Source organism: Jatropha curcas, chromosome 6, assembly GCF_041381405.1.
Source record: "Jatropha curcas cultivar XTBG-Jc1 chromosome 6, XTBG_Jcur_1.0, whole genome shotgun sequence".
Taxonomy (NCBI): domain Eukaryota; kingdom Viridiplantae; phylum Streptophyta; class Magnoliopsida; order Malpighiales; family Euphorbiaceae; genus Jatropha; species Jatropha curcas.
In genome coordinates, this window is record NC_143156.1 from 23692976 (window position 1) to 23710071 (window position 17096).

Here is a 17096-nt window from a genome sequence, read left to right on the forward strand (position 1 = left end):
TTTTTATCATACTATTAACTTCATCCATAATATGTGCAAACTGGTCTATCCGTATTTTTAGAGAGTCAACTAGAAAATCCATAGATTATTGAACAACACACTAATAATTTTTACTTGATAAATTGTAGTACATGACTTCTTGACTGCGAAGCTCATTAAGTAGATGTAGATACATTTTTATACATAATACTACATATTCAAATATTATCAAAAACTTGTAATTACTGCCATAACTCTGCGGAAAAGGAAGTAGAGCTTATCTAAACCAGCACAGTGTCTATCTTATGAGAAAATTTTAAGGAAGGGGTGAGTTTCAAAAACTCAGTGAAAAATAATAAATAATGCATACCTCAAACGATCACATATGATGCTTTCCACAATTATCATGATGAACACTCGTCCAGTCAAGCACATGTCACCACATCAATATTCGTAAATAATATCACTTTCAAATAATCACATCAAATGGAGATTGGTCAGTGGTGTCATAAATCTCCGGACAAGTCCTCTGACAAGCCATCCTTACACATGGTCTATCCTCTCATATGTGTGCACTAGAGAGCCAATCCTCATATATGGCCAACTTGTATATTCCTCAGTCCTCACATTATTTTTCCATTCTCTCTTTCTTTTTTATTTTCAATAGGAGGCCACTCTGTGATTTTGCCATATCATTCGTATCATATTTCATCAGGTGCACACAGGAGCGCTGATCTCCCATACATGGCCAACGGTCTTGGACCGTCATCACAACCTCATGGTGAGCCACTTCATCCCAATTCCACTAGTAAACAAGGCAAAATATGGTTACATCACAAGTAAACCAATCAATTCATAATATAATAAATCACATAGGAGATCAACAAGCACATGAGAGTATAATTATGGAGTGTATATATATAAATATGTAATTCTTATATACTTATAATACTATAATTTATATGATAAATCATAATGTAAATAATGTTATTTTTATAATATAGTATTAAAATAGTGAATACTAAGTATCATTTGTATATATATATTTATAAGATATGAAATGATCGATGCATGTATACAAATGATGATATACATCATTTATTATTACTCAACAGATAGAGCAAGCTTTAGCTTGGATCTTTGATTAGTAGGACCAGTAGGTGAACTCGGATGATCTAGGTAAAACACAAATATAAAGAAAAAAATGCATTAAATAAATGACTTTCCTTAAATAATAAATTAAAGAATTAATCTAAATTTTATCGATATTTTTAACAGCGTTTCCCATAAAACAGAACTTTCCATCTGTTCAAGTATTAACCACTGAGTATACTTATCGATTATTGCTCACACAGCCCATCCAACAGGCAATCAATTAATTTATAAGTCCAATTTAGGTGATTCCAAAGCTCATAGACAGCTAAAACATAAACGAACAAATAACTCTTCTATACCACTTCCTAATTCCATCAGTAAATAGGTTCAAATTCAGGTTGAAGTTACTGGTCAGTTTTCCAACAAACCTATTTCAACATGAAATCAATATCCAATTCATTTATTCAATGCATCCCATGCTTTATCAACATTCTCAGACCTATTACTCAACATTCGGCAACATATCTTATCACTATCATCACACTACACATATTATCATGCAAGAAAACTTGTTAAACTAAAAGAGATATCAAACATTTAACCAAAAAGCTTTAAATCTTCTTCTTAGCTTCCTTTTTCTTCTCACTTTGAGCTCACCTCTCCTATACATAATAACATCTTATTAATCATCCAAAGTCTCACTAAATTATGAAATTCAAGAAATTCAACTTACTTGGATAGAGTTATAGATTGAATTTAAGGCTTGAAATGTTGAATATTAAGGTAGAAAATGGAGGAAGATGGAGAAGGTAAAGTGAAGGAAGAAGACAAAGGAGAAGATGGAGAAGGTAAATTGAATAGAATTTTCGGGTAACCTCTAAATATATCTTCTAGTATGTTAAAAAAATTACCAAATAGTACCTAAATTTTCAATATTTTACCATTTAATACCTAAACTTTATACTTTATTTCAATTAGGTCCTAATCCTTATACTTTTATTTCAATTGAGTCTAAATCTTTATATTCTTTTTAATGATTTAATTTAAATCCCATTTTACCCCATTCTGGACTCTAATGGCTCGAACCGAGTTCTGGTTCGGTCCGACTCGACTCTCTCAATGCAACGACTCGATTCAGTAGGATGTCACATCAAGTATCCAATCGCCATAAATAGCAATTTATACTGAACTCTTAACTTATATATTCAAACTAAATGTTCAATTTGATCTCAATACATCGTCGTATATTATTCTAATTTAACCTCCAAATTAATATTTCCATTAACTTATTACATCTTTTAAATAACATAATTCACTACCATCATAATTCATATGACATAATTCTAATTTTGAAATAACTATTACTTTTCTATCAATAGGCTCCCTTTTACTTAGATTATTTGCAGTCTCCAAAATAACTTGTTAAGCATTTAGTTTACTTCCTCTTTCAATTCATTATCCAAATGTATACCAATCCAAGACTTCCCAAACTATACCTTCATTTTGAGATATGATTATCAACCCGGATTTATTCGAAGACAATTCCAACTAAAATATTGACAATATTTATATATATTCGTTAGAATAACTTTAGCTCCACAACAAATACTGCCTATTAAAATAATAAGTCTTACTCTATTTTTGTATTATGTCTCAAGCAACTCCTTCTAATACTTTACTTAATTTATGATCCACCTTAGCCTTCAATACAAACTAAATTATGAAGTTAAATTCTTCTTTTATAGCTTAATGTACAATACCAACTCACCATAAACATATACTATATATAATTTCCATCAATATTATTATCCAAGTTCTTCAATTAAATTTATTGAATAGTAATAAAAATTTGCCTTAATTTATTAAACCTTTCTCATCAAATTAATACACACACAATTTATTCTAATTTATTAAAATCCTTTAATTATGATCAATATTCATAAACTATATTGGGAAAACACCCAAAATATAGCACTGTCAGACAAATTTTGCCGGAATCAACGGCTATGTTCGTCGAAAAGATAACCAGAGGTGGCGTAACTGATGGCGTTTGATGATTCATATTTGGTTTTCAGGTTTTATTCTTAGCATAGAAAATTATTTTTCATTAAATTTCATTGGTTGAAATTTATGATTAAAGTGTTAAATTGAAACTCTTTGAAAATTCATTTTCGGGTTATTTCAACATGTAATTAGAAAATTATAAATTAAATGCTATTAAATTATTAATTATATTTTAAAATAGTTAGAATTATAGAATTAAGCATGATATAATATAAACAATGACTAGAAAAGCTACAAATTAAAATCTATTAAAATACTAATATATATATATATATATATATAATATTATTTAGTAATTTATAAATTATAATATAAAAAGTTTATAGGAAAAAATGCATGTCTAAATTAAAAATTGAGCTAATGTAAGTTTCTTTCCTAAATATTAATGTTATGAGAGCTGAATCCATCATTGAACCAGTAAAGGCAGGAGTTTACTGAACTGAAAGATTCGACTGGATTCAATACAGTTAGATCAGATTCAATGCGGTTTCAACCGGATTTTTATAAATAATATTTTTAAATAGAATAAAAAACATATAATTTATAAATACTAAATAATTGTTATAAAAAGGATAAAAAAAATAAATTTAATATTATAAAAAAAAATACAACTGTCTTCAATATTTTATGCTTGCTACAATTCTAAACTTTTTTTTTTATATGTATTTATTAAGCTGTAATTAGAATTTGAACTTGCAAATTAGTGGTTCTAAAAATAGTATCTTATTAAACTAAAAATGATTGATTTTTTTATAATATAAAACCCATGAAGTTCTATGGATTAAATAATAATATTAAATAACACTGCTCTTAAAATAGATTGGCGTAGACGGTTAGAGGAGGCCCACAAACATTTCCACTCCATTAGTTTGGTCCTAAAAACAACCCAAATAGCTGAAAATATCTTATATGAAAGAGAGAGACAAAGGAAAGAAGTAGACAGAGACATAGGGTGCGTTTGTAAAGAAGAAGAGAGAGAGATCAGCGGTTCTTGACTTTCTGGTGGTTATAATGAGCTTCTTGATTCCAATGAAAACCACAAAATCATCATTAAAGCATTTCTTGCTAACATAAAAATGAGTATGAATGTTAGTAACTTTCTTTTAGGTAGGTTTTCACTCAGATCTGACCCCATTCTTTTGTATATTTTATGTTCATTTAAGTTTTTTTCATTTCTGTACATATAATTAGTTTTCTTTATCTTCAAAAAAATTCAATTTTCTTTCTCTTTTCATCTTTTGGAACATAGAAATTGACAGTAGAGGGTGAGTATAAAGCTTGGAGAAGAAATGAAATACAGATGCAACAGAAAAATCATTGTTTTCTTTTATTCGATTTTAACCGTAATTATGATCGGTCCAGTTACCGATTTTCAACGGGTTTTTGTTCAATTTTTAATTTCCATTTTAATTCTCAAATCGGACCATAATCCGGTTCAAGATTAAACTGCTTAGACTGACCGGTCTGGTCCGTTCTCATAATTATGATAAATATCAAATTCATTATTAATATTCGATTAATGAAGTGTATTTCAATCAATTACACTTAAGAGTCTCACGTCTCCTTAATATTTATTAGTACATAGTAATATGATTTCTAATTTAAATAATAAATAATAATTGTTCTAAAATTTTAAATTAAATAATATATCTAAAAATTAAAGTTATATATTTATTAATTGGTTCTTCAGTTTGATACTTAGTAAGAATTAGAACCAATAGGTAATTTATTTTGGCTCTGGTTCTTATAACATGGTTTTTTTTATTTCAGTAGGTTCTGTTCGATTTTTATTAGGAACCACATAACCCTATTCATGATTCGCTAAAAATATAAAAAATTCTTTATAATTTATTATTCCAAAATAAAATTAATAAAAATAAGTATTTACACCATATTTAAATTTTTATTGACCAAGGGCTCAAATTGTGGATCTAATAATAGTTTCGCTTTAACTAATTAATTGGTTTTTAGATATTAAATGCCCATAGTTAATTGATTAATTATTAGCAAAATTGATATCTTGGAAATTAGTAGGGTTGGTTAATAAAAGGAATCAAGAAATTGCTCATATGATGCACGATAAACAGAAATTACCTGAACGGTTGAGTTGTTATGCTCGTGGAAGTGATAACCACCAAGTGCTTTATAAAAGTCAAGCTCAAATATAGAAGAAAACCTAACAATCAACTCTAAAAATCAAACTCAAAGATTAAATTCAACTACAATTCTCCAACAAATTTCAATTTCAAATTCTTTAATGTTCATTGTATTTCTCTTTTCAAGTTGCTGTTAATTTCTCTTTACAATTTCAATTATTATTCATAAAGTATTTTTAATTCAAGCATTTTCTTCCTTTTATAAAAACTTTCCGCAATCTTTATTTTTCAAGCACTTTCTATTTTATTTTAGTAGTAAGTGAAGCGTTTATCGTAGAACCAAGCCTTTCAGTCCTCTAATTAAGAAGTTTAGATTGACACAATTTATAGTTGGTAGACCTTAATATATGATACACTTAAATTGCTAATCAGTTCGTAATTATTTTTCAATACGAACAACTAGTGGCACGCTCTGTGGGACCTATTGCTACTACTTTCAATCTTTTTGTCTCTAAATTCTTATTGCTAAGGCTCACTAATGCTTCGAAAAAACACACTTTGGAAAGGAAGTTGCTAGACTCGGATGAAGGACTTGTTGTAGGTCTTGAAAATTTATTCCATAGAACATGAAACATGCTGAAGGAGAATCTAATCCTTAGGAGGAAGAAGATATTCAAACTCCCAATCCCAAAAGCATAGAAACTAAATGTATATTGGTTGCTGAATAGAACCAGAATCATGGTAAGTCGATTCTTGTATCTTTTTCTGATATTAATTCATTCTCTATTACTGAAGTCTTAAAGAAAGGTCTGGCAAAGTATACAAAGACTCACTTAGAAATGATGAAAGTGATATTTGAGAAGTATCATGCTCTTGGATCTCCTGTTGTTTCATCACCTATTAGTCAATTGGTGACTGGGTTTAAAGAAGTGGATTCTACTTCCAAGAATAATAGAGAGCCTAAGGGGCACCTGCCTCAAGGTTCCATAGGGGGCATTAATGTAAATCGTGTCCAACTAGGGAGAGGCACCAGCCTCCATACAGGAGGGAGAAGCAGGTGACATTTGATTCTAAGTCATTGCTTCAATTAAGTCATCATATTGGCAGGCCTCAGGGTCTACCTTGTAACGCCCTGATTTTTCTATGCCTGAAATAGTAGTTTTATCGGTCTGTGAATAGTACCACCGGTCTGTGGCATCCACCGTCGGGTCTCTTGGGGCTGGGCGGTGGGTGTTACATTCCTCATATCCACAGTCATGCAAATCCTGTAACCCATCCTGTCCACTAGGTGCCCGGGTGACAATTGGCTTGGGGGCAGTCAAGATATACCTAAAAGTGTTTGTATTTTCCGTAACCTTCAGATTACAAACCCCTACTATTTATACAAGTCCACCTAGGGTACAAAACCTAGTGCACAATTATAGCAATAGAATATTTACAAATATAGTAACTCTATCACACCCCCTCAGTCTTAGCGGTAGAGGGACGAACACTAAGACTGTCTCTGAAATCATCAAAGAGAACTCGTGGAAGCCCTTTTGTAAAGATGTCTGCTATTTGATATTGAGAGGAGACATGATGAACACGCACATCGCCTTTTTGGACCTTTTCTCGTTCAAAATGAATATCCATTTCAATGTGTTTAGTACGTTGATGTTGTACTGGATTTCCGGTCAAATAGATAGCACTGACATTGTCACAATAAACCAAAGTAGCAGTTCGAATAGGACAATGAAGCTCCAGTAGAAGATTACGAAGCCAACAAGATTCTGACACAACATTGCTAACACCTATATATTCGGCCTCGACACTTGATTTGGAGATGGTAGGTTGTCGTTTGGAGGACCAAGAAATAAGATTATTACCAAGAAACACACAATACCCCGAAGTAGAACGACGTGTATCAGGACAACCTCCCCAGTCCGCATCCGTGTAGGATATTAAGGAATTATTGGTGGACTTGGATAAATGCAAACAATAATGAATGGTGCCTTTAACATATCGCAGAATTCTCTTTAATGCATTCATATGTTTCTCTGTTGGAGCATGCATGAAAAGACATACTTGTCGAACAGCATAGCAAATGTCTAGTCTTGTGAAAATGAGATACTGCAGAGCACTCGCTAGTTGCCTATACCGCTTTGGATCCGAACATAAGTCACCCGATTGAGCACTCAATTTGCCGGCAGTATCAACCGGTGTAAGACTTAGTTTACAAGTAAACATACCTGCACGATCCAATAATTCAGCGGCATATTTTTGTTGAGTCAGAAATAAACCGGATTTTGTTCGATGAACAGCAATCCCAAGAAAATAATTAAGAGGTCCCAAGTCTTTCATAGCAAACTCAGCACTAAGACATGTAATGATGTTCCGTCGTAGTGCATCAGAAGAAGCTGTAAGAATTACATCATCAACATAGAGCAAAATGTAGGCAATATTGGAACCATGACTGAAAATAAATAAAGAGTGATCCATTTTGCTATGAACAAAACCAATGGTTGCAACAAAGTCTGTTAACTGCTGATACCATGCCCGCGGCACTTGTTTGAGACCATAGAGTGATTTCTTTAACAAGCACACATGATTCGGCCGAGAAGGATCTCTAAAACCCAATGGTTGATGCATGTACACGGTCTCATTCAGATTTCCATGCAAGAAAGCATTTTTGACGTCTAGTTGATGAATAGACCAAGACTTAGAAATAGCAAGACTAAGAACTGTTCTGATAGTCGCAGGTTTAACAACCGGACTAAAAGTCTCGTCACAATCAATTCCTTCTCGTTGTGACCTGCCATCACCTACAAGACGGGCTTTATACCTCTCAAAAGAACCATCAGATCTCTTTTTATGTCTAAAAATCCACATAGACCGAATAATATTCACATTAGATGGACGACGTACAAGATCCCACGTCTTATTCTTAATTAAAGCCTCAAATTCATCTAACATAGCATGTTTCCAATTCGGGTCTTTAAGTGCAGAAATTGGATTAGTGGGTAAGGGAGAAATAGATGTAGTAACATGAAAGGATTGAGTATACTTGAGGTTCGGCTTAAATATTCTAGATTGGCTACGTGTGGTCATGCGAGTAGGGGCAGGCAGTTCGGGTTGGAGAGATTGAGCAGGTTGGATGGGTTGGCAAGGCTGATTTGTATTCTCGGGTGGATTAGGCATGGTTTGGGCGGATGTAACAGCAGGTGGAGATGAATATAGCTAGGTAGGTGCAGCTGGTTGTGTGTTGGTTAAAGGTTGCAAGTTGGGAGGAGAATAGAAGGGAGTTGCATGCAATCTATGAATGGCTAAAGGTGTCAAATTATCATCTAAAAATTCATAAGTAGAAGGAGAGGGATTATGAATTTTAGAAAAAGGAAAAACACTTTCATCAAATTGAACATGACGACAAAGAATAATTTTTCTAAAAGACAAATCATAACATTTATATCCTCTATGATTAGATGGATATCCCAAAAACACACATGGAGTGGATCGAGATGCAAGCTTGTGAATTTGAGAAGACGGAAATAATGGAAAACACAAGCAACCAAAAATACGCAGATGAGAGTACAAAGGATTTTTATGATAAAGTACTTGGGTGGGAGACTTATATCCTAACACTTTTGTGGGGAGAATATTAATAAGATAAGTGGCCATAGCTAACGCATGATGCCAAAACGAAGAAGGCACAGAAGAGTGTAGTAAAAGTGTGCGAACCATGTTATTAATAGTTTTGATTTTACGTTCCGCTTTACCATTTTGAGAAAGAAGAGTGAGTACAAGAGAAACGTATGGATATGCCATTTTCTTAACAGAACTCATGAAACTTAACATTGTCATATTCACGACCATTATCACATTGGATTGTTTTGATTTGTCTATCAAATTGCATTTTGACAAATTTATGAAAAGATTGAAAAACACCAAAAACTTGGGATTTATGTGATATAGGAAAAGTCCATAAGAAATCTGTAAAACTATCAAGAAACAACACATAATATCGATGACCATTTGAGCTTAGAACAGGTGAAGTCCATAAATCACTATGAATTATGTCAAATGGCATACAGGTAGTAGAAAGAGAATCACAAAATGGAAGTCTAATAGACTTTCCAAGAGGACAAGAATGACAAAATGTAATTTTGTCTTTATTACATGAAATCAAATTATTTTGCCTAAGCGACATAAGCACATCTTGTCCTGGATGACCCAAACGATTGTGCCACTGAGCTAATGAAAGAACAGAAAACGCAGACTGAGCAGAAGACAAAGGAAGGCATTTTGGATTGGTGATGGGATACAAGTCACCCGTGCTATCATATCTCAGCAGATGGCTCCCCGACGGATAGTCCTTCACAGAAAATCCAAACGGATCAAATTCAACAAAAACCATATTATCAACAGTGAATTTGTGGATAGAAACAAGGTTTTCAATTAAATTAGGAGCATGCAACACTTGTTTGAGATGCAAAGGTGGACTAAAATGAGGCAAAAGTGCATGACCAAAACCACGAATTTGAATTTTGCTACCATTACCAACAACAATACCATCATTGAGACTCAATTGAGAATAAGAAGTGAGATTACCTGGATTAGCAGTCATGTGAGAGGTAGCTGCACTATCCATAAACCAGTGTTCTTCGAGTTGTTTCAATGAAAGAGTGTGCATAGCCTGATCAATATCCGTTGGAGCATAATCATTGGTAGAAGAGGCAGTCGTATAGAAGGATTGAGATGGACGTGGACCCAAAATTCCCTGCTGTCTTGGCATTGAAGGTGGTGGCCAAGCACCCCAAGTTGGATAAGGACATGGTGGAGGTCGCCATGGAGGCAGCTGGTGTGAGTATGGGTACCATCCGCCCCAAGGCAGCTGTTGAAAGCCACGGCCTCCAGAATTTCCAGAATTCCTGCAACTATTTCCTGACCGCCTATGACCACCTGAATTGTTCCCACGTCCACCACGTTGCTGATAAATTTGTCGTCGACCGCCAGTGGAAGTTTTGGTGGACTGATCAGGCTCTTGAGATAGACTAGACATAGAGACGGTTGAGGCTTTGACAACCATGGCAGAGGAGGCATGAGCATCAAGTTTAGCTCGCTCTGCCTTAGTAGTTTCTTCAAGAAGAAGCATAGATCTGACTTGAGCAAAAGAAGAGAGTGAAGATTTGTTCTGAACTACGGTAACAAATCCCTCATACGCATCTGTGAGTCTAGTAAGTAGGCGTAATACCATACGGTGATCAGAGACTTTAGCACCAACGTTTGCCAGTTGATCGACTAAAACTTTGAGACGGCGTGTATACGCCTTCGCGTCCGGAAAATCACACAGATTAGTATTGGCAAATTTTGTTTCAAGATGAATGGCTCTAGAAGTTTTATTATCTTGGAATAATTCCGCCAATTGATTCCAAGCATCCAAAGCTATGTCGTCTGGATTGATTATAATATTCAAGAGATCACTAGATATGGTTCCGTAGATCCATTGACGAACAATGTTATCAATACGATCCCAATGAGCTTGTTCAGCAGAAGATTTGGGAGGAGAAGAAGTGACATGATCAGATTTCGGATTAATGTGGTCATAGGTTAGGGTTGCCTTGGCATGAATGATGACAAGAGTTGCCCAATTGTTGTATTGAGCAGATTCATAATCCAAAGTAAGAGGGATGTGTCTTTTCATATTAGTGATGGTGGTGGCGGGATGGATTTTCTCAGCTATGGAAGTGTTCCGAAATAGAGGAAGAGAGGTTGGCTTTGATACCATAAAAGTGTTTGTACTTTTCGTAACCTTCAGATTACAATCCCCTATTATTTATATAAGTACACCTAGGGTACAAAACCTAGTGCACAATTATAGCAACAGAATATTTACAAATATAGTAACTCTATCAATACCAATGGAACTGTTCTGTCTTCAGTTCTTTTTATCTCAGCAATAAGTACTCTTAACTGCTCTAGATGCAAGCAAGCTTGTTCCTCTTACTCCTAAGGTTACTGTGGAAGCATTAAGGAATATTGTGCAAGAGCTTTATAGACTTGGCCTTAGAAAAAGTGGCCTCCCAGAATTCTATAAATCGTATCTTGAAGCGATTAACATGGAAAATCCTATCCCTAGAGGATATAAAATTCCTAACTTCGCTTTATTCTCTGGTAAGGAAGGACAGTCTACCTTGGAGCATATTGCATCGTTTACCATACAATATGGAGAATTGGCAAACCTATACAACTTTCCTAATTACAAGCTCAGGTTGTTCCCTAATTCTCATACAAGTACTACCTTTACTTGGTACTCCACACTTCCTGGGAATTTTATTTTTACTTGGTATGAAATGGAGAGACTATTCCATAAACAGTTCTTTAAGGCTGAACCCGAAACGTGTGTGGCTAAGCTGTTCAAGCTGATACAGAGAAGTGGTGAATCAACATATACAATCATTGCCAGGTTCAAGAAGTTAAGGACATATGCAAAGTATTCTTACCAAAGGTAGAATTTTGTGAAGATGGCGCAACACGACTCGGACTTGTCATTGAGAAAGAAGTCCAGGGGGATGGAGTTTAGGGATTTCTATAAGCTTGTAGAACTAAATATGAGAAACTGCTAAGGAAAGAGTTACAAATGAAGAAATCAACTATGGGTACTTATTTCCAAGAGACTCGTCAAGAGGTGTTCATTACTGATTTGGTTAATTTTGGTTCTTGTACTTGTCTCGGTCTTTAAGTACCAACAGAGGAGGCTTTAAGAAGAATATTAGGTGAACTCTAAAATTGAACACTAATATGCTTTTGATGTCTCCAAGATTGGGGAGGTTTTAGATTTCATGCGCAAGGAAAATTTTGGTACTCTTCCTACTAACCATAAGATCCCCACCAAAGAAGAGCTGAAAGGAAAAGATTACTATAAGACCATGATACTTGAACCATGCTACTATAATTGCTTGTTTTATAGGAGTGTTACTCAAGACCACCTTAATAGGGGTGTCCTTAAGTTCCCTGAAAGGAAGGAGTCAATGCTTATAGATAAGGATCCTTTCCCTTCTATAACTTCTGTTAATGATGTTAATGTGACCCTTTTAGATATATTAATCAATTAAAGAACTTAAAGGTCCAAGCCAAATTTAAGACAGGAGAGAAAGGAAAGTAGAAATATGTACCTAAGAAGAGTACGTGGAAAGCTAGTCCTTATCCAAGTTTCTTTCCTCTAGGTGCAAGTTATATAAAACCAATACCTAACTTCCAAAGATATTTGAAGACACTTGGGCACCAGAAGAAGGAGATTATTCCCAGGTTAATTTACTTGAAGAATTTGGTTCATCATGAGAGGAGGGCAGCGAACCAGGAGATGTTGTTAAGGAAGTTGATGATTTTGACCTAGAGGATAACAATGCAGCTGGAGACAGTAACAATTTAATTAGCTATCCAGGACCCTTAGCCATCGTGTCATACCAAAGGCCGATAGAGGAGATTCTCATTGAGGAGCTTCATGATTAAGCATTGTAAAAATACTGATGAGGAGTTAGCAGTAGCTATTGCAACTGCTATCTAAAAGTTTATATGCAACTGCTCTATGACAGTACGATTATGGTGAGATACAAGAAGTTTCTAGAGCTGGAGAGTAACCAGAAGTGAACATTGGTACTCATAAAAATCTAAAGAGTTACTTCCATTAATAGCGTATTAAAGAAAGAGTTGAAGCAAAAGATTGTTGACTTCCTGCACTAGGACTATTGTAAGACCTTAGGTTTGGGAAAAAAAATTAGAGTTCAGATTGCTTATTGAGCTCGATTTAATGGGCATTACTTGAAGAAGTATTTTCCTACTTTATGAGACACACAGAATCACCAAGTATAGTATTAAAGATCTGTCACGACCCAAATCCCTAGGCCGGACCGGCATTAGGGCCCAGGTAAGGGCCCATAGTAAGTCTGAACCACTAAACTTAATCACTTCAAAATGGATTTAAAAAAACCGTAAGCCCATATTACTTTATATATGAATAATCATATTATATCCCGGTCCGCTTTCAACATCTTAAATAATTCTTAACTCGAGCACAATTATACATAATATCTATAATATGCATATATACAGATATCTAAACCACTCACATAAGTTATTGGTTAACATACTCATAGTTATATATAATTAGAACTACCATAATCTTACAACTGCGGAGTTCAATAACAAGATGATATAATTAAGTTCTTATACATAAAAGTATGCAATTTAAATAGCACAAAAATTTGAAGTTACTTTTTCTAGCCCTGCAGTGAAACATACAGAGTTTTAGCCAGGATAGAAGAGAATCTACTTCCTGAAAAAGTTAAACAAAAGAGAAGTGAGTTTGAATAATAATAAATAATGCATAATACAAGTAGTCACGCGAAATGCTTCCTAAATTGCTAAATGAACACTCGATCAGTCAAACACATGACACAACATCAACACCCACAGACAAGTACACCTTCACATAATCAACAAGTGGAGATTAGCCTGTGGCGTCATCAAAACCACCGATGAGCCGTCCTCACACATGGCCCATCCGCTCATGACGTGTGTGCCAAGGAGCCGATCCCCTCGTACATGGCTAACCGGTTTAATCCTCACTTGACCAGCCCTCTCATTTTTTTATACTCTCTTTTCTATTTCATACCAACAAGAAGCCACCCTGTGGTTTTTCATATCATATATCATCAGATGCACACGGGGCGCTAATCTCCCCATACATGGCCGACGATATCGTAGACCGAGCTCACAAACCCATGGTGACCCACTTCATCCCAATTCCACACAAACAAGGCATAGCAATATCACAACACAAGTAATCAAACATCGCTTTTAAATGCAGCACAATAATAAACAAAGATTATGCAAATGTACAAATATACACATATGTACAATAAGTGGACAAGTAACAAATGTTTATGCAATAAATTAACTAAGTAATAATTAAATAAATAGAAAATTATAACATTATGTGGTAATGTAACTATGCATGATGTAGATGGTAGTGCACTATTTATTATTATTCACAGTGATGAAGAAGATAAGTTCTTAGATTTTGATTCGCGGGAGCAGTGGACAAACTTAGACGATTTAATAAATTATAAATGCAAAGGAAAGAACTAAAGTAAATAAAGAGATTTATTTTGAATATATCAAATTAAAGAATTATTCCAAACAAACCTATTAACTTCTTCATTAAATATAACTACCCTAAATTCTATCAAAATTTCGGCAGAACCTCCCTTAAAAATAGGACTTTCTACCTATTAAGATAATGTCAAATACTCACTATATATTTATTCAATCCACACAGTCCATCTATAGTGCAATCAATCAAATCAAATGCTCATCCTCCTCTTAATACCATCACCAACACCCAACCATCATAACTTCTTTACATAACTGAATTTATATTCTAAATAATGTCATTTATTAATCCTTGTATTTATATATATAAGCATGTATACATAATTAGCTATATCTAGCCTAGTTAACAAATACAAACATTTCCAAATCCTTCATATCCTATCCTACCAGAAATATAAGAATGATATTCATTCTCTAATTTAACTAGACAAATAACATATAAAAATGCACCGAGCTATCACCATAGAAATAAAAATAAAAATAACAATTTCATATTTCAATTCACATTCAACTATTTTTATACTTCCCTTTTTCATTTCAATCATAAAGGACAGAAATTCTGTGATTAAATCTCATTCCAATCAAGGATACCTCCAATAGCTTGTAATCATTATGAAAATAATTGAAACACATAATTTTCTGAGTTGCTTCAATCCATAATCATGGAAATACTCAATTAGTTGCTGCCAATTTAACAAATCAATATTTTTCTTCAATAAACTCATGCAGCATATATAATTTACTCATTCCCATCACAAAATTCACTTATAAAATCCTATAACTCATATCAAGGCAATAACCCAAGCAATTAACAAGAATGACTGCTGCCATTTCAGAAATTTCTCAATCTCACAATCAAAATCTAATAGAACTATATGAAATCATCAGTTCCATTTCAAATTTCCAGTTTAAACTTCCATTAAGCACTGATAGCAAATGTGTAATCAACCCTTCTAATACATAAGCTAATTATTTCATTATCCATCAAGATTTTTAAAGTATAATACCAATTTCCTTCATATTATATCAAGAATTCAAACAAATGGCTAAAAAAGCTACTGTCATGCTTAGGAATCGTTAAAATCTTGTTAAAATAAGACACTGATATGGTAATCTACTCTTCCTCATATAATTCAGTTTATAGTTTCTGTTACAACTTTTTTATCAAAATTTTTCCAAGCTAATTCGCATGAACAGTAGCTAGAGATTTAATCTTGATAATTAAAACCTCTATATTCACAACAAAATACCCAAATGTAGACTTAGTTCAAACAAAAACCATGATTTTCTCTAGCTAGAGGGGGCCACTATAGTTTAATACTCATTTCTAAGCAAAAATCCACTTGATCATGCTAACTTATTCATTAAATAAGTTCATAATTTAAACTAGATTGAAGAATCAGATTTTCTAATCACATGAATAGTAGTAGCTAGGATTTAACTTTCTACAATAGCTTAATTCATGGATTAAACCCTTCATCCTTGACCAAAAACTCTTAAACTATACTAAAGAGGTCAAAAATTACCTTACCTAGCTGCAAAACAAGCCAAAAATCGAAAATTTCCAGTTAAAATGTCCGGTAGCGGCTCCTATGCTTGGAATTCAATTTTTTTGGGCATTAACTTGGCCGGAGGAGGAGGGAGCAACAATGCAATGAGGAGTTGGCGACGAGAGAACCGGTTTCGTCGGCTGGTGGCTGGCCTTGCCGAATAAGCGAGAAAGGAGAGCTGGGTCGCAACTGACCCGATCAGAAACCACATGCAGCTTCACCCGACTATTGTGCCAGCCGGAACAGGAAGAGAGAGAGAGGAAACGAGTGACTCTGCCACAAGAAGGAAGCTAGAGTCGTCGGGGAACAAAAGGAACGCCGGAGACGGGATTGTTTCGATCGAGATGAAGTCGCAGCTTTGTCTGTGATTTGCGCTCACCGAAAATGCAAACAGAGTGAGAGAGAGAGAGAGAGAGAGAGAGAGAGACCGGAGCAGCGGTGGCGGCGTGAAGGTGTCTGATCGACGGAGCTTGAGCTCCGGTGAACAGAAAACGAAGGAGAGAACGGGGAGGGGCCGTCGACGGTAATGGGAAGAAGAGCAAAGTAATTTTGGACAAAACAGTAATTTTAAGTATTCTAGGGTTTTCTAGAGAATGGGTGGTTTAGGTTATTTGAGTTTGGTTTGGCCCAAATCATGGTTTTGTTTGATTTTTAATTGGTTTTCTACTTGGTTTATAGATTTCTAATAGATTTTATTTGGTTTCAAGGTTTGATTTAGACATATATAATTGAGTTTGTATTAAATTTTGTTAAATAAATTCACAGGGTATTGATTTTTTATTTTAAACATAATATGTTCTATAATATCATTGATTTAGAATTTATAATTAAATTTTTAAATGAAAAATTTTGAAAATAAATTTTAGGGTTGTTTCAAGATCAATGTTAATGCATACATGCAATATAATTATTTTTACTACTTTTTAGATCCCAAAATATAAGTCGTTTTGAGTATTTTAAGGAGTAATAAATGATATTTTTTTCAATGTTAACTTATTTACATTAGATATAATAACTACCTTCACAAATTATTATTGATTTTGAGATAAATAGTGATTTGAACAATTTACCATTAGTTTTGTTATATTTTAGGAGAATTAATTAATTTCCTTAATTTTTGTATAATAACGTTAAACGACTTATATTTTGGGACATATGAAATTTT

The 17096-nt window shown here is 34.0% G+C and overlaps 1 protein-coding gene across 2 annotated transcripts; it reads right to left on the reverse strand.

Moving 5' to 3' along the window:
* Positions 1-9263: 9263 nt before the first annotated feature.
* LOC110009525 (uncharacterized) lies at positions 9264-16687 on the reverse strand. Of its 2 annotated transcripts, none has more exons than XM_037641973.2 (3): positions 15908-16687; positions 9819-13542; positions 9264-9582 (listed from the first exon to the last, which is right to left on the reverse strand). In XM_037641973.2, the coding sequence occupies exons 2-3, from the start codon at positions 10993-10995 to the stop codon at positions 9548-9550; spliced, it is 1212 nt and encodes a 403-aa protein (XP_037497901.1). In that variant the 5' UTR covers positions 10996-13542; positions 15908-16687; the 3' UTR covers positions 9264-9547. The 2 variants fall into 2 exon arrangements, with proteins under 2 accessions (XP_037497901.1, XP_037497902.1); XM_037641974.2 differs by having other exon boundaries at positions 15913-16686.
* Positions 16688-17096: the final 409 nt, after the last annotated feature.

Bases quoted from the DNA above. Each gene is read 5' to 3' on its own strand.
- LOC110009525 (XM_037641973.2), bottom strand. From the start codon at position 10,995: ATGGTATCAAAGCCAACCTCTCTTCCTCTATTTCGGAACACTTCCATA. The intron at 9,583-9,818 runs GTAATCTCACTT...TTTTCTGTGAAG, and splicing joins TCACATGACTGCTAATCCAG to GACTATCCGTCGGGGAGCCA.